The sequence below is a fragment of the Aulonocara sp. 'chitande type north' Nkhata Bay genome, linkage group LG9 (genome assembly GCF_057382095.1).
Source record: "Aulonocara sp. 'chitande type north' Nkhata Bay isolate Kocher_YH1m ecotype deep benthic linkage group LG9, A_spYH_male_GT1.1, whole genome shotgun sequence".
NCBI classification, from domain to species: domain Eukaryota; kingdom Metazoa; phylum Chordata; class Actinopteri; order Cichliformes; family Cichlidae; genus Aulonocara; species Aulonocara sp. 'chitande type north' Nkhata Bay.
Window position 1 is genome coordinate 17,450,487 of NC_141352.1, and position 26,485 is coordinate 17,476,971.

The 26,485-nt window shown below is 41.7% G+C and overlaps 1 protein-coding gene across 1 annotated transcript in view; it reads left to right on the forward strand.

Moving 5' to 3' along the window:
• Positions 1-173: 173 nt before the first annotated feature.
• The window catches only part of slco5a1 (solute carrier organic anion transporter family member 5A1), a 50,688-nt gene continuing 24,376 nt past the window's right edge, over positions 174-26,485 (forward strand). The window contains exons 1-4 of the mRNA XM_086306163.1: positions 174-285; positions 1,831-2,063; positions 14,067-14,205; positions 14,699-16,181. Of these exons, the coding sequence (XP_086162289.1) occupies positions 15,221-16,181 (961 nt within the window). The 5' untranslated portion in view covers positions 174-285; positions 1,831-2,063; positions 14,067-14,205; positions 14,699-15,220. The remainder of the gene's footprint in view (positions 286-1,830; positions 2,064-14,066; positions 14,206-14,698; positions 16,182-26,485) is intronic.

The following is a 26,485-nucleotide window of genomic DNA, read 5'->3' on the forward strand; positions in this document are numbered from 1 at the left end:
AAATGTATTTCAAAAAATATATTTTGAAATACATTTCAAAATATACAAAAATTGGCCAAAAAATATATGCGCTAAAATACATTTCAAAATATATAAATATATTTTGAAATGTATTTTAGCGCATATATTTTTTGGCCAATTTTTGTATATTTTGAAATATATTTCAAAATATATTTTTTTACCGTATGGGCAGGGAGAGATAAGGGCGAGAACGGTTTTAGTCGGAGGTGGAGAAAGATGTAAGAAAGAGGGAAAGGGATGGAAGAAGAGGGGATATATTTAAAGGTAAGATCTGATCAGTGACACTTGATATACTGCAGATTTAAAGAATACATGTAATTTTACCATTTATAATCTATATATGATGTGTTTTCATAAATTATGTATTTTCATATTGTGAAACATCCAACCTTGTGTTATTCAAATGTTGCATGAAAGGACTTTTTGTGCAGGATAAACAGGTTGCCTTGGAGTACTGTGGTGAATTTACAGTAAAGCACTGTGTTGGACTGTTGCACAGTGGCTGTGGTGCTCGTGGTCAGATTTAGGTTGAATTTAGGTTGAATTCAGTTGTATAAATCCACAAGAGCAGCAGGTCAGCTGATCAAAGTCTGTACACAAACAAAATCTGTTGGAGCTCACGTTTGAATTTTTTTAAAAAGTTGTAGTGTTTTCCCTGCGCTGAGCAACTGTTCCCCCATCTGCTGAAGCTCATGACTTTTTCTAGTGTATTTTTTTTAACACATATATGTGTACTTCTACTTAAGTCAAAAATGTCTGTAGTTTTTCCACCTCTAGAAAGACTTCATATTTACATATGAGGCTGATAGGAAGTTAAGCCACATCTCAAACTGAAAGGAGAGGAGCAGACAACTGCAACATACATAAACTCATGAAGTGATCTTAAGACGTTTTTAATGTACTCAAATAAAGGACTCAGCATGTTTCTGCAGAAGTTTTCTTTAACATTGATTTATTCTCTACTCTGAGACTACCAGACCCTCACTAAGCTACCTTTCAGACACTGTTAAAATGCCATTTCAGAGGACCAATAAAAAAACTAAAAGTTTCAAGACCTTTTAAATATATCTGCAAATTTTGTTTTATTTAAGAAATAACTATACAGACATTTTGTTCTTTCCAGAAAGTGTGAGGAGAGTTAATTTGTTTGGATTTTTTGGGATACACCGATGACAGGTCTGAGCAAAGATAAGCATGTGGCATTAGTAGCCCTCATTGCATGATTTTATATCCACTCTGGGTCCGTCTCTCAGGCTCCACCTCAGCTCTCGCCCAGCGAGCTCCAGGAGCAGATCAATGTGTCTGAAATGGAGCCGACCCGCAGTCGGCAATAATGGTGCTCGTATCATCTTAAAGGGCTCTTCCCAGAAGACCTTCCTCCTCACACTCTGATACATGCGTCAAACACAGTAGCCAGCAGAGGGGAGACAGAGGTCAGTCCAGTGTTTAGCTTAGCGAGGCCTGCTAACAGTCAGAAGCTTACATTACAAGGTCCTGTTCATTAAGGACCCCAACAAAACCAGCGGTAGTTCTCAGACTTGGTGGCGTATCGCAGGGAGGGTGGAGTGGGTGGCTATCATATGATCTGCATGTTCTCTGCAACAGGAAGCATCTGTTTTCTTGACATGAAAAATAAATCAAGCACCTTTCAGCCTTCTTGTCTCTCTCTCTCGCTGTGTGTGTGTGTGTGTGTTTTCTTTTTTTCTCACCGACCGCAAAACATCAATTATGGCACCTCCTACCATAAAAAGATCGATTCACGGGCACCAAAACATTCTGAATATGATTTTTTTTTTTTTTTTTTTGCAGACAGGGACAGGGATATGACCAGTGGATAACAACTGGAGATGTCACCTTCACCACTGAAAAGTAGTGACTGCTTATTGGAAGCCAAATTAGCTTCACTGATGAGCCACTCATCTCTAAAGGTCCTGGTGGACCTGAAAGGCCTCCTCAGGGGAGAAGGGTTTAGATGTGACCCTTCCTTCCTCTGCTTTCTACTGTGGGAAGGCCTCCTGAGGACAAGCAAGCAGAGGGACATGGTAATGCATGAGATGACAATTTTTATGGAATTTTTTTCTTTTTGTGGTGGTCCAAAACATATTGGTACCATATTTATGAGTCCACCTTTTCTCGCAAATAAGGTCACTTGTCTTTTAAAAAAAAAGAAAAGAAAACACTGAACTCAAGGCTTGAAAACAGCCTAGAAACCAATGGATGACGTAAAAGTACTAGATCTATCTTTTATATGAAGTCTATGGATCTTCAGATGGATTAACCACATTGTTGTGAATCAAGACAAAAAATAAAGTGTTGATTTAAAAAGATAGAGTAGAGCAGGTTTCATTTCAACCTTGCATTCAGGCTCCCTCCAGGTCAAGGTCTTCTTTAAGTTTATGCCTCATTTAAATGGTTTTATAGTGACTTATAATCAAGAGAAATGAATAATTCTGTACTTTTGAAGAAACTCAGAGGAAGAAAGCTCTGAAGCCTCCTCAACTAAGAGTAGTCCAGGAAATAAATCCACCTGTACTCTGTACTATCTCCCCAGAGCATCCAGATTGGTTACACATGCTAATCATGTGTGTTGATTTGATTTAATCTCAGCTGCCAGTGAAGAGGGTCAGTGGCACAAGAGTTTCCCTTCTGTCCTTGCGGTGTTCAGGCCCAGCGCCTTATTGATCAGAATGAGTAAGTTAATAAGCTTTAGACTCATTCATCAGCAGGGTAGAGACTGGAACTGTGCACGGCAGGCTTAATCAAGTCATCAGTGCCCGTCAAGCATGAACACAGTAATTAAAGGAAGAGGGAACATAGCGATGGGGAGAGAAGCAGAGCAGAGGTCTATAGGGCTTGCCTTGAAGAGAGATAGAGAGCTTAAGTGCTTCATTTATAAAGCACCGATTTATAAAGACAGTGGCTGAGCAATGACAGAGTTACAGTCATCACTGTTTGTTTTGCCAGAAATAGCTTTCACATTAATCCGACCTTAGTTAATCAACAGCTGAAATACAATCAACCAAGCGATCCAAACAGTAACCCGAGGACAGACAATTCATCCCGCCTTGAGCAGACCCTCCTAAGTGTAAAAACACGTGTGCATAAACAAGACAAAGGACAACACACCCCTCCTCTTCCTAAAGATACACACAGCCGAGGAAATCGCCAATAATCACCCATATCATCATCGTCCTCCTCCTCCTTGACATTTCACCGCTGCAACAGAAGCGCCACGTGAAAGAAAAAGGATGATCTCATTCGGTTTTCTTGCCGGATTGCTGAGGCCCGCCAGATTTACAGCAGCAGCTGTGAGTGATGATTTTTAAAAGCCGTCGCTGCTGTCTGGAGCAGGGGAAGAGAAAGGCTGGAAGAAACTCTAATGGGCTCCATGCACTGATTTAGAATCACAGCCCATCTGAATCTATGGATTCTCGCTGTTGCTACAGATGTGCGTGTCAGGTCATTCGAACAGGCCTCCTGCTGGTTATTTTAAAAGGGAGGTTATGAACTTTGTCACACAAATATCCTTCATTTGTTTTGCTTTGAAAGAAACATGCTTGACTTTGCTAATTTGGACGGCTGAACATTAGCTTCAACGTACAAGGAGACATACTGTTTACTGTGCATAAGATATTATTATATTTAAGTTATTTAAATTTCTAATTAAACTTTAAAGGGTTGGTTCTTCCATTCATATCATTTGTGCTTATAGGATCATGCTTATGAGTGTAACATGTGAGCAATGGGCTTCACTCAGGTGCTCCTATCCCCCTGTGCCCCATTATTTTTAAACCTGACCATTACACTGTCCCTTCAACTCCTGTGACAAACACACACATAATGAAGGCAGCTCCCAGACCGAGCATCCATTAACTGTGACTGTTGTTGTCCTGTAACATGTCTCTGCCTTGAGACGAGTCTCTGAGCTGAGAGGCGGTTTTGATGTGTGTGGTGAGGAAGCTGACAGGTATTCAGAGGTGGACAGGGAAGCACAGGTGCACGCACATGCACAAGTGGGATGCACATGCCCAGACACATAAACTTGTTTAATTTAATTAGCATCCCTTCTAAGTTTTGGCAGCTTTTTTTTAGTCTTTATTGCATTAGAACAGAGAAACCATGAGAAGACACACAGTAAATAGCCTGAGGACAGATTTAAGCCCAGGCCTCTGCATCCAGCCTTCCAGCACATGTGTCTCCATGATTTTTAAGATCTTTCAAATGCAACGAAATGACCAAAGCGAAGTGAAGTGACCTATGTGCTTGCTATTTCTGTTCTTTGCATTAATTGGTTTAACATCTCAATCCACACGTCTCAATCCCCTCCCCCCCGGTCTTTCTAATCACACAGTGCAATGGACAGGATGAATACTGATCCCCCTCTGGGACGAAAACCAACAACCACAATCACAATCTGCTTTACAACTGATAATTAGCACGGGGAAAACATCTCCCATTTGGGCTGAGAGTTTGAAAAACACATGCAAAAAAAAAAAGCAACACTGTGTGTCTAAATGATGATGATAATCCTACATGGAGCATACCTGGGGCGTATACAAATGTGCCTGCAAACCAGAGCACAGGCACACTCCCACAGCAACTCAATTACAGCGCGAGTCCTTCATAGATCTGTTAGTTTATCTGATAGCCAGATCACCTGATCGATAGAGAACAACCACTGAGGGTTTATTTAAGCCTGCCGATCATTAATGTGGGGCCTGCAGTGCAGAGACGGAGCAGGGATGGAAACCTGTTGGAAGAGCTCAGCAGCACAAACAAGGCCAGCACCAGATGTGTGTGTGTGTGAGGCTGTTGTCGGAGTTTCTGTAAGCAAGATCGAGAGTTGCGAGCTTGATTTCTCACTCTGGTTGATGGAGCGAGGGCCGGGAGCTCATCTCATCTTAAGCAGCAGTCGCCCTCGCTGTATTGATCCCCATATAATCATTGACGGAGCAATCTCTAAATGACTGGCATGGGATTCAATTAAAGGCTCAGCCCACTGATGATTTCTTTTTCTCATCCACCTTGCATGACACCACCTCCCTCAGTGCCTCAATAGAAACACCGTACCTCCTCAATTAATGGGTAACTAATAAATGAAATAAATGACCACTTGTTTCTCAGTGACAAAAGACCTGTGATGAGAGTGGCCGGCCTCTAAACACAGAGGCACGGGGCAGCACACTCCAGTGTTTGCATTAAGATGTCGTATAAAAGTTTGGCCCATTGTGGGCCATGCTTCCTGGCCCATGGCGGGGCTTACTGTCACAGGGCTAATTGTGCCTCTGCTTAGTCCCTTTGTGGCAAAGCACACTTCTCTTGTGTGTGGGGCGAAAGAAAGACAGCCTTTTGGAGCTTTTGGAGGGGTCTAGGGGGGTGGCGGTTCAGGGCATGAGGAGGAGGGTGAGCACCGGCAGTAATGAAGGAGCAGGCACGTATGGCCAACAATGAGATCCATGGGATTATGGTACAGACAAAGACAGTGTTGCGGCAATTACAGTGCAAACACCGCTGTATTGTGTTTATGTGTGTATGTGTGCGTGCATGTGGGTCCACAGAAGTGAGGGCATTGCTCTGTTAGCAGCTGTGTCTCAAGAACCTGATCGCTGTAAGAAGAAGAGGTGTGTGTGTGTGTGTGGCCTGCAGAATGATTAAAATCAGAGAGGAAATAAAGGGAAAGAAACCTGCAGCTTGTGTATTTTTGTTTGTTTAGGGTTTTTTGCACCAATAATGAATAAATATATAAAAAAATGGCAGTGATGTCATACATTTCAGTCTTCATCAGCAAATCTCTCAAAAAGACAGAAATTAACAGTGTGCAAATTTATTTCTCACGAGTGAAAAATACCTAAAATTCTTAGTAAATACGTAGTAAATAAAAAAAACTGACTTTTCTTCTTTTACTGGACGAGGACAATGAGAAAAGAAGACTCATCGTTTAAAGTGTTTGTTTTAGTATTCCCAAACTACATTTACAGTTATATTATTTTAAATAAGTGCGTATTGTATTGTTTTAAAATCAGCTAAAAGTCTACACAGCACAATGAGAAAAACAAAAGACCTGTTTGAATTTAAAAATATCCCTTTGAATGTGCACACAAAACTACTCATTTGTCCTTTTTTTGTGATGATCTCATCTCATTCACTCATTTCCTTAACTGCTTATCCAAAGCCTCAGAATCACAAACTCTAAACTACTAAACTGACCTATTTTTATTACACTATCAGTGCTAAGTGTCTTTTTGTAGATGCATGCACAAAGCAGTGCTTACTGTTTTCTCACACTGTAACACGAAGCACACTTGCAATCTAAGATGTGCATTGATCTTAGCTCACCAAATGCATCTTGGGAACTGTTACCAAAACTTGTCAAACTAAGGCCTTTTGGTCCAGCCTGTCATTTTCATTGAAATACTACCATTTCCTTCATTAATGAAGCTCAGGCTTATTATCAGGAGTGGCCCATTTACAGTATGGCTAGAAGGTAATTAGTGGGATGAGCTGGGCAGAAGGATCCTCTTCAAGGGTTAAGAAGCCACACACTCAAGTACCCCTGGCTTCTGAAGACCAGTGGAGCTGGTGTGCTTCTGGGTGGCTTGATAACAAAAGGAAAGAGCTTCCCTTTTAGAAGCACCCGCGTTAGCACCAACTCAGTTCAGAGGCTTTGGTTTATTTCAGTCACAAAGTCATATTCAAAATATTTTATTTTCTTCAGGAATCATGCTTCCTATTCAAAATGAAAACATGCAAGAGAAATAACCAGTTTAGCATTTGTCTTGCTAACTTGCTAGCAGGCAGGTAGAGCCCACACATACACACCTTCCTTTCCACTGACAGATAAGACAGAACCTCTGTTTGAGTGGCTGATGGTGATTACCTGTGCCTGAGGGCCTGAAACACTCACACATACTACAGATAGCAGCTTAATCCTCAATTATTCCATTCATATGGAGGTAATTGTCTCCCATGAATATGAAATGTTTGGCAGTCTCTCCTTTAACACTGTGAGAGCTCTGTTGATGCTCCTGGTGGAGAACAAAGCCCTCAAGGTATGTCCCATTTCCATATGGGGGAATTGAGGAAAGCTTGAAACATCCCACTGTTTACAGTAAACTCCTGGTCCCTTCAGAGGATCTGGAAAAGCTGGCACTCATACCAGCAGCTTACTCTTTAACCTTCACCCGCCAGCTGCTCTTCATTTAACTCCCCGAGCTGAGATCATTTCTCCGCATGCACTGCGCAGAGTTATTTTAAATTTTGATATACGATAATCGACTATAACATTTCATTTGAGTTCCTGATGCATTCAGATTTATGATTAGAGATTTCATTTATTATTTACCAGCACTTGCTGTTAATGTAGGCTGTTAATGCAACAGCTTGACCTATGTGTAGCGCAGTCGTGTCTTTATTTTATTTATGCTTATTGAACTGTATGATGCTTTGTTTATATATTCTACATAATGATTTCAAGTTTCTGTTTTTAACTCTTACACTGTTACAGCAATCTATAATCACATTAGATTAGTTCTAAGCTCTGAGATGTTTTCCAATGCCGCCCTCAGCAGGAGATGGTTCTCGGCCATCACTGCGTAATTAACTTTGCTAATCAAACCTGTATTCTATCAGTGTTAAAGATCCCTACAGGGAAAGGAGCTGTTGTGCTCTTTTCTTAACAAGGCACATATTTGTTAATGTCCTCCTGATTTATTGGGAAAGGGACATTCAGTGAGCCTTTGTCATGGAGAGACCTCTATACAAGAGCTCTCATTGGGTGAGCAGGACTACCAATCAGGCTTTTGGCGGTCAGAGTTTTTTGGAGGATGGGCTGGGGAAAGCGGGGTGAGGACTTTAGCATAAGCATGGGCTCAATCTGCTAGGACTGCTCTGCACAGTAAGGGGCCCTCCACAGGCTTGTACCAGGGGTCTTTATTTCAGGGTTCTTGCACTTTTTCCCCCCTTTTTAAAAAAACCCCACAGCAACTACATCAACCTTCTGTCCTGACCTGCTTGACTCATTCATATGTATCAGTTGCTCTCTGGGCTGCGAAGTTTCCAGATGCAAGCCTGCGTGAATAGGTGAACTAATTTGGGAAGTAGTCCTAAGACACAGACAGGGGATCCTGTCCACAACACAAGAATGTAGACTTAGAAAAGCAGCACAAAGAGAAGAGCTAATTTACAAGGATGCCGTTCTTGCAAGCAGAAGATGGTGAAACAGTACCACAGAGGGTTATAGTTCAAGCACAGAGTTCTCCTAAATCTTGTGCTGCTGTAAAGCCATTAGCTGATGAAGCCATGCAACAGTCAGCAGAAACTGAATTATATCTTTTCAAACAGTGATGCAAAAACAGCAAAAGACCTAAAAAAGATGCATTGTTATTATAAAGATTAAGTAGTATTTCTTATAAAGAAAGTATCACATTTGCTCAGTGGTCCAGGAATTCATAGTAACACCCCTGACTTCCAGTTACAGATGCACACACCTCCGTGTCTACCATTATTAGATTTTTCCCGTATGCCACTCGGTGGACATGATGCTCAAGGCTGCACATACAGGAAAAAGTGTGGATTTGAATAGTGGGGGATGGGCATGTACAGTATATATATATATGTGTGTGTATATATATGCATGCACAAACATGCCAGTGTGTGTGCCGTTCCCTGTAACAGGCAGACACTGTGAGCTAAGAAACAGACAGCGCTTCATTAGTGATTCCTGTAATGTCAATAAAGTTGGGATGGTTAACAGGAAGAGTGTGGGATGGGGCAGGGGGAGACCGACCCAAGGCCATGGGATGTGTTGGACCAGGCTGATGACGGTGGTGAGCCCATCACTCATCAGCTGACAGAGAGAGATCTCACTGTCACAGTAAATATGCAGGAAGCACTCTGAGTATTGTAAAGACTGTGTACAATCGACCAGTGGACAACGAAAAGCTTAAATCCCCCAAATCAAAGGCCTACTGAGTATTTGTTTTTAATGTGATGTTTGAGAGAACACATTTTCCCTTCTTAACATCCAGATGTTGGTAATTACTATACAATATTTTCTGAAACATTTCACACTTTAATTCAACCCTATCAGAGCAAAGTTCTTTTGGTAATTCTCAGCATCCCAGTTTAGCTGTCCATTGCACATATTATAATTATTATAAGAAAATGTGTAAATGTAATATTTCCAGGTTCAGTACGAACAATTAAACACATAATGAAGTCATACTGTATTTATTTAATTAGAAAAATAGTAGAAATATCCTAACTTTGAGGGCACATGAGACAACATATCTCTTTAAGGACTAAGGATCTCAGAGATTTTGGTCCATGTTGACACGGTAGTGTCACACAATATCACACAGTTGCTGTGGATTTGTTGACTGCACAGCCTTGATGTGACTTTCCCGTTTCATCACATCCCAAAGATGCTCTGTTGGATGTATATCTAGTGCCCGTAGAGGCCATGTTTAAGAAACCAGCCTGAGATCATTTGAACTTTGTGACATGGCATGCTATCCTGCTGGAAGTAGCAAATAGAATATGACTACACTGTGTTCACAAAGGGCTTTATGTTGTCAGCAGCAATGCTCCGGTAGACTGTGGTGTTTAAAGAATGATCAGTCGGTACTGAGGGGCCAAAGTGTGTCAAGAAAATATCCAACCCATACCATCTGGATGTTGCATCAGGAATTGAGAGTCATCAAATCAGGGAATGTTTTCCAGTCTTCAGTTGGAATGATTCGTGTGAACTGTGGCCTCAGGTTCCTGTTCTTGGCTGACAGGAGTAACACCTGATGTAGCTACTCTTCTGCTGCTGTAGCCCATCTGCCTCAAGGTTCGACGTGTTGTCTATTCCTGTGCAAACGTTGCTTGTAAAATGTTATTATTTGAATTACTGTAGACATCCAGTCAGCTTAAACATCCTCTGACCTCTGGTATCATCACACTTATTTTCACCTTAGTGGTGGTCGTCCAGAATAATCCCAGTAGATAAGACGGTCAGATACTCAACCTGGTACCTGCCTGACACCAACAATGTCTCTGTTAACAAGCAGTCCAACAGGTGTACCTAATGAAGTGAGTGTACAGTTAGGTTTTTGTTCATCTGTTAGTTTGTTTTTTAGGAAATTCGCTGTTTTCAGGATTGTTATTGTAAAACAACTTCCACCATTCCCATTAATAACTGAATATATGCATTTAATAAAACCAATGAAATATTTTAGAAAATGTAAAACGCATTCAACCCTGCAACAGGATTGCAGCCCCATTATATCAGGAGTTCTGATGAGCCTGGAAATCTTTGCACTATTGACATTATTGACTCTAGCAGCTATCAGTACACCACATGGCATCATTCAGTTGAGACATTCGTGGGACATTTGTGAAAAACTAAGATTGCCAGAGTCCATATATAGATACAAATAACAGAAAATCACTGAAAATGAATCAGAAGCATATCTGCTGTTCACGTGATTTAGATGCTACCAGAAAGATCAAACCACTAATTTATGGTGGGGGTGGGAAGTGTTTGTATTGCAAGGTTGTGTAACACATGTGGGTAAATGTTTCAATTTCTCTGGAAATCATTGTGTACTTTTAGAGAACTTTGAAAAATGAATGAATGAATGAAAAAGTGCTGTGCTTATTCAGCATAACCAAAACGTTCTGAAGATATTTCCATAACTTCAGACATAAAAATACTCAAACTGTGAGTAATGGCATTATGTAAATACCGAATCTGAAGAATGAGGCTACTATTTAAAGGGGGACTATGAAGCTTATTTACCACTTATGATTTCTATTCTTGGGCTCTTTTAGAGTAGCTTTGCATGAGTCAAGTTCAAAATAATCCTTATTTATCTTATACTTCAGGTAGAACATTAGGAAAAACATTAACCTCCCAAGACCCGAGCTCTTCCATGGCATACATTTTTAATTTCTCTTTGATATTTGGGCATAGTGGGACCCAGTGAATGTAAAAACAAAGAATTACCAGATTGATTTTTTTTAATCTGATTTTTGTTTATAAGAAAAATGAGAGCCACATATGAGGATATTCGTATAAAATGTTGATAGATCAGTGGCAGTATAATGTCCTCATAAGTGGACATCAGGCCCTTGTAGAGCAAAATGTAGTGTTTTGGTCTAAATAACCCAAAATGTGATGTCCGCATATGTAGACGCCAGGTCCTAGGAGATTAAAAATTAAATAATGCACTTAATGGGTGAGAAAGCCATTTTCTGTTTTTCAGGATACACAATGAATCTTAAGGGGCACCTGTGCAATTTATTCTTAAATATCCACATCTGATATGGCTGATTTTCAGTTGTTAGTCAGATGTAACCAACATGTAAAGATGTGTCTTAGAAGGTTCTTGAAAGAGCTGGATCTAACCTACCTTACCTCATCATTTCAGGTGTTACTACTAATAATAATCTGAGAGCCTGAGATGAGAAGGGTTAGTTTTTCAGACATGCAGCAGATATGGCTAAGCAATGCTCTGCTTGATTAATGCATATCTTCATATTTAGTATCAGAAAAAAATTATTAGATAAACTATGCATTTAGTCTACAACCAGGAAAATCAGTGCTGTATGTCTTCCCAGAAGCATCCTCTGGTTGAAGCTGCTAATCTTGAGGTCAAAGCACCATCTACTGGTCATCATTAAAAAGCCAAAAGCGCTGCTTTTAATAGCTACTCTGCATGCATCCATGCACTAGATGGTAGTGTTGTACTTGTCTCATCCAAGGGACCAGCGCTTAGTTTGTGCCCCTACTTCATATTACAAATACAAATAAAAACTAAAGGTTTTGATGTTTATTTGCTGTATATTCCAGTTAATCCTTCTGTTTTTAAAAAAATCCACAGTGCCGGTCTCCCTCTTCAGTGCCAGTTCAGCAGAGAATGATCAGTTTCTTCATAAAACATCCCTTCTGTGTATTGGCCAACAATATTGAAATTTCCAGTAGTTTGATTTCTGACCCCATATGAGTAATAAACTATTCTGCAGTCATTATAATAAGTGGCTGTAAATTCTTACTGGTGGGAATATCTGAAATGCAATGCAGTGATAATAGCTGGCAGCGCTTGTGGGAACCATTTAGACGTGAAGGAAAGCTTTGTAGTGGCTCCACTGTTAAAATGCAGTCTTGTTCAGGCCCTTGTGGTACAAATTTGCTTGTTTATGTGGGAAAATTTCTGTTTGTCCTTTTGCACAAAAAAGGCATGTTTTGTTCTTCTGCTGGCATTTAAGAGAGATTCTTCTAAAGCAGGACTGAACTCCATAAAAACTATCCCTGAGAAAACGTGTTCGTGTTAACCTTTAGAAAAGGCTGCTCCTGTCATCTGTGAAGTCTCCATTCACTCTCCTTGTTCTCACAAAGGTCATGGGCTAACCAAATGTCCCCAGGATAAGGCTAAAATGTTGCTATCCTCTCTGAAAACAGCATTTGGCATTTCTGCCGTACACCATGAATATACAGTATGCGGAGTAGACAGATACTTCTTGAACATCTACAATTCATTCCACATGATTGGAACTAAATGGAGATATTGTGTTGGAGGTCCTGACCTCATAACTTTGCCAGGTGAATGGTGGCTCTACTGAACCCACATAATAACCAAATATTATAGGACATAATTAGATAATCACACTTTTCTACAATGGATAGAAATGTAAAGGCGTTATAGGCAGTGGTCAGCATTGCAGCCTCACAAAAAGAAAGTCCAGAGTTTGAATCCACTGACCTCTCTGTGTGGAGGTCACAGGAAACTTTCAATGTCAGAACATCACAACAACATCAAATGTTAAGCCTGGACATCGTGTCTCTGTAAAAGTTGTGCTCCTCCATGGAGGAGCTGAAAGACATCTGAATTAGAGGAGGAAAGGACTGATGTAGCTTGTAGACCAGGAAATTAATTAATGACCACCAGCATAGCGATCCATCTTTCTGACAGGCCAGCCTCTAGTCTCTAAAAAAGGAAAGCCTTCAGCCCAGATGTTTTACATTTAATATCTACATTTACAAGTGAAAAATGAACAAATGTATTTTACAATCTCATTTTTTATGAGTGGAAGTGGTGTTGCAGTCCTCTTGAGAAATATCAATATATGTCATGAGACATTTACGTTGTCCTCCTCAAAAGGCAAGTTTCATGATTTACATTAATGAATCTCTATTGTGTATTGTTTGTATTTCTTAATAAAAGGTTAAAACATTTTGTCCAAGGATGAGGATGTTATGTTATTTGCGGTGTTTACTGCAGCGCATCCCTGGAGGCCGTTTCATCATTGACAAGGTGGTAGGAGCTGTGGTCTCAAAGAAATGAAATGACTACGCTTGATGTTGCTTTAAATTTATGGCTTCAGAGAGTGTGGCAAGCTCAGAGGCCATTGTCAATCCCAGTCAATCACTGCTATGTCAGCAAGGGTCCCAGCTGTCCACATGACGTAGTGCACTAAACCAGTGACCATATGGACTGACAAGCATGCTGGTACATGGAGTCACAGTGTCAGTGCAATTTAAGTTAAGAGAAAGAAAATTAAATTTCGGAGAATTTACTTGAGTAGCAGATGTAGTTTATGCCTGAAAGTACCTTCGTTACTGAAGTCAATTATTTCTACGATAAAGCAAAGAAATGGACGTAGGTTGGGCTTACGGAAAGAAACTACAAATCCCAGTATGGCTGGTGTGGGAAAAACAATTCACCCCCACAATCTGGGGCGTTCAAATTGCTGTAGCCGCGTTGGATTTTTACCGTCACAGTTGGAAAACTGTGAAAAAGATAATCAGCCTTACGATTAATGTTCGTGGTGAAAAACCGCAGGACGCAGGCCGAGAACTGCAATATCCCAGAGCTCAAAAACAAAGCACTAATTTCACTTATGGCCTTTAAAAACATGTAAATCTTCAATTAAGTATACACTTCGAACAAGAAAATGCTTATAGTCATATCAAACATGCAGTTCTAGCGCGTTTTCCATTTTACGAGTTTTTGTTATGAAAAATTAAAAACATTTAATAGTTTTTTCCTGCACTGTTTCAGGCTCTAAACTCTGCGTTATATGATTTCCGACCGTATTTGAAAGCATCCCCAGCGGTAGCAGCCCCTCCGCATCACACACAGATTCATTCACTGTGTGGCTGCTCCGTGTAGAACAACAGGCTACCTCCCTCAGTCCTGTGTGAGTATTCCAGCCTCTGAGCCCTTCGTTAAAGTTAGAATAAATATTAAATTGTCGTTTAGCCTCGAGGTCAGATTTCTTTTAAGCTTCAGCACAGTAATATTTCTCTTGCGGTTGAATCGGGGGTTTTATTTCTTTTCAAAGTCATGACTGAGACGTTTGTGGACAGCATGGTCTTTTGTTCTCTAGCTATATTTCTCGTTTTGACAAAGGAGAGCTGGGTTTTTATTTTGCCTAACCGCCTCGGCAGCTCGACACCAGTGTTTGCTAGTGTGGGTTATTTTTTTAAATTTTTGTTATGAAATATTCTCCAGTCCTGTGTAGCAGTTAAGCTTTACAAGGCGACTGGTATAATCCTGTGTAGACATAAAACTGACATAAGAGGAAAGGGCTGTATTTTGTATTTAGGCCTGTATGAATGTATCCACTTTGGAAGTAGCTATACTTAATTATGTTTTTCTTAACCCCCCTTTTTTGTATTGTTTTTTTCTAGGATGCTGCACAGCAAGGGAACAAAGGAAACAACAGAAGCTTTGAACCAATTTTGCCATCTAACAAAGAGCCATAAAATCAAAATCAACATGGGATCCTAGATAAGAAAATCATTGTGACAGCATCTTTTTGTTGTTGATTACATTCTAGGAAATGTGTTGTCAACAGATAACTCTGTTGATGACTTCAGGTTTTTAGTTCAAGAAGGTGATGTTTTTCCGTGTGCAGTCGAGCTACCGCTATCAGGATTGTTTTGTGTCTTGTAAGCATATTAGGAGTCTGATGTTTTGCTTTGAGGGAGGCTGCTTGTGACAGAGCGGTGCTGCTGTGAGTGGGGATGTGGAATAAAACATGCACATAACTAGAGGAGTTCAGTCTGCCTCAGTATCACTGACAGGGCAGTCCTTTCTCCAGCACACAGCCCTGCAGCAGCTCTACACTTTCCTCATGTGGCACTAGTTACTGACTGGCAGACTTGTCAGCGCAGCCAGGGGCCGACTGAAGCTGAAACTCCAGCTGCGCCATGGCTTCATTGGACAATGATGAAACTGGGAGTGATATGTCTGAGTCTCTGGAGATCTGTGAGCTCCAGGACCAATACATGGAGCCAGAGAACTGCTTCAAGTCCAAAAGTCTACCAATCCTGAATGAACCTTGTCAACAGGGTGGCAAGGCTGCCGAGCCTCGGCTGGTCGGCACAGCCCACACTTGTGTGGCCCTAGAGGACAGTTGTGGGCTTCATCGTAAAACCCCAGACTCCAGCCAGGAAGAATCCCCCTCCTCCAGAACAGACTTCTCCCCCTCTATGTCCAGCATGGTGGGGCTCAGCAGCTCCCTGCCTGTGGAGGGCCACAGGGCCACAGGCTCCGGTGGCAGAAAATTTGGATTCTCCATCACCCGCCTTATCCGCATCCCAGCTAGAAGGTATGTGCAGGTCATCCTGAGCGACTCGCGCTGCTTCTTGTTCTGCATGTGCTACTTGACCTTCATCCAGTCCCTGATGGTCTCGGGCTACCTGAGCAGCGTCATCACCACCATTGAGAAGCGCTACAGCCTGCGCAGCTCCGAGTCCGGCCTGCTGGTCAGCTGCTTCGACATCGGCAGCTTGCTGGTGGTCGTCTTCATCTCGTACTTCGGCGGTAGAGGTCAGAGGCCACGCTGGCTGGCTGTGGGGGGTGTTGTTATCGCTGTAGGCGCAGCGCTGTTTTCCCTTCCCCACTTCATCTCACCACCTTACCAGATCCAAGAGATGAACTCCTCAGCGGGCCACGAAGGCCTTTGTCAGAGCAGCAACAACAGCGGCCGTGAACTGCTGGACGTGGCATCGTGCCCTCGCGACCAGGAGGGCAATGAGCACAACCTGTATGTGGCACTGTTCATCTGTGCCCAGATACTCGTGGGCATGGGGTCAACGCCAATCTACACCCTGGGACCCACCTACCTGGACGACAATGTGAAGAAAGAAAATGCATCTCTGTATTTGGGTAAGTAGCAGCAGAACAGGAGGCACTGCATTCAGAAGAGGATAAATCTGTTCCGTCCTCTAATCCACTTCTGTTTTCCTTGCTTATGACTGACATTTGCAAAAAGTCAAGGAATTATGTTTCAACACTAAAGCACTTAGTTGGTTTTGCTCAGCCCAGACTGGCTGAATTTATATAAATAAATCTGTAAAGCTTACAGACCGCTTTCTACGACTTGAGCAACTTCACAGTTAAACCGAGCAGCTCTGGTGTGTGGCTGGAAGAATGCCGAGACGCTGGGTTACACAGTCAGTGGTTTGTAACACAATTAGCATCGCTTACCCGAGCCTATTTCATTCCATTTGTTAATGGATTGGATGTTGGGAACGTCCGAGGCGGAAAGGTTATGAATTTCTAATTCGAGAGATTTAAAAGACTGCTTTTTAATTTGTTGGGTCATGTGATTTTTACAATGCATGCGTTTATACCTCAAGATTTTATCCCCCACTCTCATGCTCTGTTCTTCTGATTTAAACCTCTACGCCATGTGACCTCTGCACCACGCTGAGGTAAATACAGAGACTGCAAAGTCAACCTTGGGCCAGAGGCACACAAGAGATGAATCTGTACCAAGAAGCAGAACTAGGTTGCTTATGATTAATAGACCACAACTGGCTCTGTGTGTGCGTGTTTTCTCCAAGTTTTGTGTGTGCATGAAGAAGCCAGAAAAGACAAGGTTGTGTTCGAGGTGTTAGCAGACTGTTTTCTCTGTTCTTATGTGTACTTCTTCACAGGTTTCCTTTTATTTATCTGTGTCGAGGCTTTACCCGTCTCTTAATGTGTTTGCTCAGATTAATTGGATTTATGTAGATGTATCGCATACTTTAAATAGCTCATGGAGTAGCTTATGACTGTAGTAATCCTATATGTGCACTGTAGCTGGGTTACCGCGACATGGGGCACCCTTCAGTCTTGGAGACGGCCACTAAGGCTACGTTCACACTGCAGGTCTTAATGCTCAAATCCGATTTTTTGATCAAATCCGATTTTTTTATTTTTTTTTGTCTGCTCGTTCGCACTACAAATAAAATGTGACAGCAAACGCGCTCTAGTGTGAACCCTCAAAGCGGCCCGCATGCGCAAAAGAAGACGTCACACACAACGCGCTCTGTTTAGTCCCAGACCAACCAGTATTGTTTGACTGATGGCCCTTAATATAAAGACTTGTTTCGGACTTTACGTTTCCCAATTTTGCTTTAAGTTATAAAGTTATTTTGTTATTTACATATGGCCTAATAATTATCTTTATTGCTGTTTTAGAGAGGAGCGGTGCTTCAAAGGATAGTTGCAGATTTCTGTCAGAATCTGCAGATTATACAGTACAAATAAAATGTTCACGTTTCTCCAACGTTGTCTTCCCAGCTGTTTCACTAACATCTACACGGGATGGCCGGGAAGTGTTCGCAATGTCTTATCAGGCGCTTCTCTGGCGCTGATAATTGGCGTCTGTCTTGTGTCAGTGACATAGAAGACGGATTTAATGCGACATGACCGTTCAAACAGCAGTCGCTTTCTAAAACATCAGATATGTATCGGATTCAGTACCACATATGAAAGTGACTCCGATCGGATTTGAAAATATCGGATTTGTGCCGTTCACACTGTCATACCATGATCGGATATGGGTCGCATAGGGTCAAAAAAGTCGTTTCATTTTTGATTTTTTACACTAAAACCATCAGATAAAAGATAAAAACAAGCATTCAGAGATACAGAGAATATATGGTTGTTTTGTATAACTGTTCAAAACTCTTGAACCACTGACTGTTTTACTTGATTTGTCCACTTTTTGTCATCGAAATCGTTGATTAGATGTTCACCGGTGTGCATGAGCATCTGTTTCAGTGACAGCTGACTACTAGTACTTTTGAAATTAGTGCCTATTTTACCACTGAAATGAATTCACATCATTAGCCACGCTGCTGATGCTGGCCCAGTTATTTCAGCATTGCGCAGCCTACAGAGCATCGGTCTGCTCTGCTGCCTGCACTGTTGCCCTCGAGACCCAGTATTGATCAGATCCCTTCATCACAGCGACTCATTGCAGCATAGCTATCGAACCATCCACAAAAACAAGGCCCAAACGGTCTCAGACACCAACTTGCTTCGCCTTCATCCTGCTAAGGTATTTCCGCAGCAGATGCATTAGGGCTCAATATGCTCCCTGAGTCGTCCTGCTCAAGACGTCCCTTTGTGCAGATTTCCATCAAAAGCAGCGCTTGCTCTGATGACCTTGATGGCTATTTTGAGAGAGCTCACAAAGGGATAATCTGTTCACTCCAGTAAAGCATTGTTTGGAAAACCAGACATGTTCTGACATGTCAGAGGGAGCAGATAATCGGGGGAAAAATGTACGTTATTTGTATTGTAGATCCCCAGAGAACCATGGTAACGCAGTTTCAGTAGTATCCACTTTGAGAACTCTTATCTTTCAGAGTCTAGACAGCGATGGCTTATCATGCTTTCTTGTGAGTTTGAGTGTAAACATAACCTGAACAGAGGAAGGAGAAGAGACCTTACAGCAGGACTGCAGGTTTTCACCCAGAAAATCATTTTGTAAAAATATAGGCTAACCCACATCTAGAAGAAGCCTCCCCTTTTCTCCTCCCTTCAAACCCATTAATGTAAACCCTATCTCAATTTGCTCTGCCTCAGAGGGGAGGAGTTGCTCTTTTGTAGGACAACATGCTTTACGTTGAAGGGTACTTCTGGTGTCCTTGGAGAGAGAAAAGGCATGCACATGTGTAAGAGAGATGTATATTTGATGCGTGTCTTTGTGTCTGCATGAGTACACAGAGCCCATCACTCCATTTCTCAACTCCGGCCCACATCTCTGGGGTAATATAATAGGGACCGTGTCTGAACTTTACCTTTTTTGCTCTACTTTCAGAGCAAATGGTGACATCAGTGTAGCATTTATGGTGTGTTTTGCCGCTCTCGTCTGTTTTCTAAAGACATGACTTGGACGGACACAGGGGCTACTACCTTTCCTCTTGTCTTTCCTCTTCTTTCGCTCAGACAGATTTACAGCATATCGTTCTTGGTGTTACTATGGTGAACGTTTGTCTGGGAAGTCACTTCATTTGTGTGATGGTGGCTCGTTGCAGTGGGTACTGTTGTGTGGCAGAATAATCATTTGCAATAGATGAATGAAAGAAAGATGTATTTGAAACACTTTTGTTCTTGTTATTTCTGTTCAGTTTACTCAGCTATTGTTGTGACTTGTTCTCTATAAGTAAAACTACCTCAAAGCACCTTATAGTTAAAAGTAAAGACCCTACAAACCCTTAACAATCAGATGATCCCTATGAGCAAGCACTGGGCGAAAGTGGGAAGGAAAAACTCCCTTATAACAAGAAGGGAGGGGAGGAAGGACCAATTGTGGTTAAAGGGGAAGGAGACAGGAGAAAATTGTTGTTTTTGTTTGTTTGTTTTTTTAAATGAATGTCTCCAAAGAGATCCATAGAACTAATCAGTAATCGTGTTTGTCTTTGAATATTTCCTCCACACCAGCCTTTGGGCTGTGGCTTAACCTGTGCTTATTAGATGGGGTCTTTTTCCCCTCTCCACTGATGACCGCAGTGATTTACATGCTAATGATGCAGAGAAGGTGTAATTGACATGGAATAACTTGAGATGCTGGGTTTGATTTTACTGCCTTCTGCATTCCACAGTAACTTTCAAATGGCGTGCTTGAGCTAAATTTATAATAAAATAAACAGAAAACACTGATATTAAAACCTTTTGTTTATGCTCTGTTGTTCTTTAATAACCTTTCAGTGTCTAGACGTTGCTGTCTCTGGCGCTTGTAGCTAGCTACCTGCTTTACATACAGGATAAGGTTAATTGATTCCTCCTAGCTGTCATCCTCACGGCCTCTGCATTAAGTACTGTAGTTTGCAGTGCAGAGGTCTCTCTGAAACTTCCATCCCAGTTTCCATTATTGGTGTTTTTGAGTTATTAATTTTTTATTAGGTACTCATGGAAACCATGCATCAAGCCTCTGGAGGATGAATAGGAAATGAAGGAGGCGATGCCCAGTTTATGAAGAGAGGCCTAAACAGCAGTGCTGTCTGCACGCTGACACACAGACACATGCTCACATGGACACAAGGGGTGTGTTTTCTGACAGATTTAGAAAGAACAGTTGCTCTCAGACTTTTCTCCTGCAGTGCGTGCATGTACTGCAGCTTAGAGAGGCAACAGAGGAATGGACTGTTAAGTTTACAGTTTAAACCTCACTGTGTTTATGTATTTATTTTTTTTGATGTAGGATTATCACTCGTGGACCTGGTACGTCCCTTTTTCTGCTCACTCAGTCAGTTTCATTAAATTGTGTGTCCTGGTCTGCTTAGCAGCAGCCAAAGCAAATGCAGGTTGTGCACATAGTCAGGCAAACAGTGAAGTCCCCAGAGACCCCGCCTTCTCCCCGCTCCTCTCTGCCCCTCTGGGCTGACGGGCTCAGGTTTCAGGATCAGTTTAGGGTAGACATTGATCTGTCAGAAGCTGGCACACATATAGAAAGAAGACTGGTCTCGTTTCATTGCCGTCCTCATGGAGGGTTTAAATTATGCCACACTGGCCATGCAGGGTTACTCAGGAGCAGGCGACCTTTCTGTGGGACTACTACTGTTACTATGACACGCCTGTGAACGACTGACCTCTGCGTGGCTGTGCTACTGATGACAGTGTGTGCATCAAGAAGAGAAGTGATGTAAAAAAAAAAAAAAAGGTTCATGTGAGCATAATAATTTGTCTCCAGTGGTGGAAGTTTTTAACCGCAGCAATTGTAGTGTGTTGTATTTATTGCTTAACCTCATTGACCAGTGGCTGTTTTTCAGTGTGGTGGCCGGTTGTTTTGATAGTGTGGGAAGGTTCCTGGGGAAATGCCAGCAGAGTTTTTTGTGATATGAAGAATGCTAGAAGTCCTTTTGTTTTCAGCTATGCGGGAAAGAAATGCTTGCTTTGTTCTTGCAGCCTCTTTGGTGCATGTTGTTCCACCACATCCTCACTGATCCCTGACTTCTTTTTGGAAATCAAATTAAAAATAAATTCTCAGAAGACCTTTTGGTGTAGTTAAACTCTCAGAGCACAGAAACACTGTCGAGGATTGGGAACACTGGTGGTAGAAAACAAGACCGTGTTATGGGTATAACATAATTAATAGACACCTCAATAGAGTGATTATCTGTATCGCATTTGCTATTTAACTTGTTTAGGACTGGATCTAACTTATACCTAATTATTAATCTGCAGTAGGCAGTAAGCTTTTCCTTTGTCACCACTTCTTTGTAGGGGCTAAATTGAAAGCTGACTTAAACAGGATTGCAACCTTGCTATTTAATGATAGTTTATTCTGGAATATTTAGTTGCTAAAAACATTTTCACCGTTACAAGTTACCTATCATCCCTCACCCCAACTTCTTTAGCTTTTTATATGGATAGCTTTGCTCCACTCAGCTGTCAGATCCTTCTGAAAGTGTTTTATTGCTTAAAAACTGCAAGTAGCCACTTCCTTTTCATCGCTGCTGGATGAAAACCCTCAAAATAATTTCTGTGTATTTTCTGCTGTTAAGCTAATCATAACCGTGATGAGAAACATGGCCTTCCGTTGCCTGTTTTGTCCGGTCCGGAAATGAATTGGCGTCAATAATTGCCAGATGTTTGCTACCAGGGGTGCAGTATATCCTGCGATGGCCATCAGAACAGAGAGTACTGCTGCTAGCACACGCCATGTTCTCGGAAAGACGCATTGTCTGATAGAGCTGCTTTGGGTTTCCACGTAAGTGGCTTTTCTCTTGGGATCGCAGGGTTACACCAGCCAGACACCGTACAACCACATCAAGTTAAATTGCATTTCCTCCTCTCCTTCTTGTGCATGCTACCTCCTCTGCGCAGTCCAATCTCCATGTTGATGCAGGCTTCAGGGTGTTTTAAGAGTGTTGCTTTGCTACAGAGACGAGGGAGAAAAAAAAATCTCACTCCATTCCAGTGTTGTGCTCTCTTAGCGGTAGACTGGCTATTGTTCTTCTTGACCCCTGTGCTGCTCAGATGGAGAGTGAGCGAGGGAGGGTGGCTGGAGGGAGAAGTGCTAATGGGATTTACATAAGTGCAAGAACATGTGGAGAACAAAAAAAGTTCTGTTTATGAAAATATTTCTGTTGCTGTTGTCCATACAGATGCCCAGCAGATCTTTTTTTTTTTTTTTTTTTTTTCTCTTCACAAGAAGTGATTTATTTTTATAATGGTTTATAAATGGACATAAATCCTGTGTTGAGCTTCCCAGAGCTGCTCTGTGGGATGAGATGGATGTCTTTAAACGCTCTCTGACCTAACCCCATTGGACGCACTGTGCACAATGACGCGCCTTTCGGGAAGCGCCAAAAAAATAAGGCATTATGACCAAAAACGTTGCCTGACAGCCGCACAGATGACAAGGGTGAATTTAGCTGTACGCTTTCACCTGTCTCTCGCAGCGATGCTGCCAGGCTCTGTTTAGCTTGTAAATGTAGCATTAATCTGGTCGTGCATTATGCAACACGGACTATTAGGCTACACATGCAACTGTGATACAGTTCACTGAAGAAGCAGTGTTTTGACAAGCGTCGTCCTCAGATGTTGGCAGCAGCTGAGTTTGCTCTTTGTGGCGAGGTTAGTGGGTTGGGAAGGTGTACAGGTACAACGGAGGATCCCTCTGCTTAGCACAGACACTTTATGCTACGAAAATGTTCATTTTTCACACTTTTGTTTCTGTTTACATGTGTGGGGGGGTGTACCTAGTTTTAAGGAGTTGGTAGGCTCCAGGTGTGACCCTGGAGAGAGCAGCTGTTGAGAGCTGGCAGGATGCTTGCCTGGGGGAGGGGGAGTACACATATATGAATGTGAGTGTGCACCTGCAGTTGGGGTGTGGGTTAGAATTGAGGGCTTTTGGGGGGGTGGCTGGTAGTGTGGATAAGTATTCGCAGAAGGCTTGTACACTTGTTTTTCCTACAAGCTTACACTTACAAAAAAAGAAAAAAAAAATGCAGGGCAGAAAAGTCTCATCCTCAACGTCAAGTATGGCTTCATACTCTCCTGCCACAGTGTGTAGGAGGCACTGCTGCAGAGCACAGTCCTTTTCTTACTTGCGTAACACCAAATTAATGAAATCTGAATAAAGCATGGCTGTGCTATGTAATCTTCACATCCTCTCGTCGTGCTCTCCTGTGTTGATTATATTCACCCTGTTAGGAGATCATTAGATCGCCTGTCATCCTTCAAGATACCCAGAAATCAAATTGTCTCAGGAGTTCTTACATGGCTGTGAATTGCAAAGCACACCTACAGGAATGAAAACAGCAGGATTTTCTTTTTCTTTTTTTTGTTTAAGAATTAGCTTAGTGTGTGTGATTAATTTCCAAGTCATAAAGGGGAAATTTTTAACTAGAAACGTCAGTTTGAGTATGAACACAACTTTTTCTTTTTTAAAAAAAATGAGCTCTTGAGTTGGAATGAACATTTTTGTGGTTTAAAAGAGTAGCAGAAGTAATAGTCCTAGTGGAGGATGTATTGAGGATGCCAAATAAATTCTGGGCATAGCTTTAGAGCCATGGAGCAGATTAGTGTGCCATGTCTGTCATTTACAGAAACTGAAAAGCTGCAGGTGCCAGCTTGTGGCACACTGAAAACCTAACTCGCTGCTGTAATGAATTCACAGCTTCACCGAGTGTAATGTGGTTCTACCCTCAGCCCCCAGATGCCTCATTCATGGCCACTCATCAGCTGAAAGATTATTTGCCACCCTCTCAAATGTTGGAACATTATGCACAGGCAAACACACAGCTTGTTGTGTTTCAGGCTGGATCTGGGACCCCTCCCCAGTATGTTCCTGTTGGCAGGGAAGAAATGAAAGGAAGGTACTGTAAAGGTCTCCTCAAATGTCCTTAAATGCTACAGCTCTGCTCAAAAGTTTCTCTATGTGATGATTCACAAAGTCACAGCACAGGCTTTAATTATACCATTAATCTCCTAAATCACATACATTTTTGTTGCAATTTTTTTACAAGGTGTTGATCTGAATGTTTCTTTACCTTTTTAGAGAAACCTCTTCACTTATTAACCATAAACATTTAGTCTTGGATAAACAAAAAGTTGTCTACTTTCTGTTCAAATCTTGTAAAGTTGAATGCACGAGAAGTCACAAAGAACGATGGATTAAGAGGAGAATCCAAAGATGATGATGGATTAGGCTGCTAAGTAAAAGGATTTGCTAAACGTGGCAGCACGCGAAAGACTTCTGAGAGTAAGTGAAGTAAAGTAAAGAAATAAAAAAAGGGAGGAGACGCAGTGGAATTAATCCGTTTCTCTTGAGCCCGTGTGCCTCTGAATGACATTTCATCACTAAGCCATTTAAAGAGAACCGTGTTGCTTTCATTGGCTTGTCACAAGGGCAGATTGTGAAGAAGAAAGATTTTCAGTTGTAACAGTGTTCACAAAAACACCCTTGCAGCTGCTGCAGCGTCACAGTTAAAGTAAATACGTCATGGCTTACTTATAAGTAATAATTAACTGCATATATGTAATTGTACACTGCTTAATGCAGGGTTTGCTTTTGTTTTTCATGTTTTACTGAAGGGAGGGTGGCAAAAAAAATACACGGTACACATTTCTCACCCATAAATAACAGCAATACAGTAAATGGAAAGTGGTTCTAAGAGAGGAAATCCTACTTAAGCAGATTTGTTTTCCCATGCGTTACTTAAACTTAAAATCTTACACAGGGCAGATTTGCATTCGAGGCCCACTCACACATTTTAATACATCACGGAAGAGCGGGCAGCTGAGCTGAGTCCTGATGTGCGTTGCTTGCTGGGTTTGTCATGTTCCCAGATGATTTTGAGATTTTTCTTTCTTTTTACCCTACCCATGCGTTCTTTTTCAGCTGTGCTCTCTCATCGCTTCATCCCCTTGAGTGGATTCTTTTATTTATTTATTTTTTTAGATTAGCAGCAGCAGATTTGAGGACTTTTGCTGCCAGTGCAGGACTAGAAGCCTTAGGCCAGCAATGGAATCAGCAGAAAATGGTCATTTGGTGTCAGACTGGGTCTGTGACGCAACTAATGCACGCTAGCGTGAAGCTGTGTGTGGGTGGATCGGCTCCCACTGGAGAGCAGTGGCATGCTGGAACCACTATTTCTTTTTGGACGTTGCTGACAGTCTGATTAAAACAGTTAATATCTTTTATTCCCATCTTTTAGGATGTTTTTCTTTATGCTAATTCAAATAAACAGATAAATGTGTATGCATACATGGCTGGTTGAAGTGTTGCCTCACTGGCTGACTACTGTACCTCAGGCTCTCTGCTGCAGCCGAGGAGCAGCTAAAAATAGAGAAAACCCCTTTCGTTCTTTTTTACCCCCTCTCGTTTTCTAAATATTTGATTTTGCCAAGTGAGCTTGGGGAACCCCTGCATGGAGCAGCTTTCATGAAAAATTCATTACATTTAGAATTTTTCCTGCACCCTACACAGCAAAGTGCTGTGGTATAACACGTAATAACAGAGAACACAGTTTCAAAGTGACGCAACTTGTGCCACTTGACTGCAGCATGCACAGAATATTTATGAATGGGCCTGCACTTGCCTTTATTGTGTCTTACACTGGAGGCATCAATAATATACCATATTACCAGCATTTTTCACAGCTGGATTAGGCAAAAACATTCATAGTTTGTTGTACAGAAACAGAACATAGAAGAGGATGGAGGAGACAGGCAGGCTTGAGATGCTGATCAAGTTCTTAGTGCTCCTTGTGACTTGTCATGTCTCTGCTTAAGGGGCTTCCACAGGAATGCCTGGAGATAAAGTGGTACAGACGTCTAACGGGTGGCCTGAATGTTGATTTCCTTCTGAACTGCTTTGATTGTGCAGTTCAGAAGGGTTCCCGGTAAAGACTTTGGTCTGGGTCTGTACCCGGCTGTGCTGCTGTACTGCTAGATCAAAGTTTTCCCCATTTAATCCATTAAGATCTTCACCGCTTTCGACACCTGAATGTAAATTCAAATGAAAACGCAGTTTAAAAAGGTGTAAATCTCATAAAGAAAATCGAAAAGTCTTGCTTGTTCAGCATGTTTTCATTCACTTTATCTAGAACATTTATAGAGTGCCAGCACTATTCCTACTATTCCTTAAATATAAAGATGGATATGTGTATTAATAGATCTGATTTGCATCATTAAACTAGTCCAGATTTAATGTTCTGTATAGCTATGCAATTAAATGAGGCTGT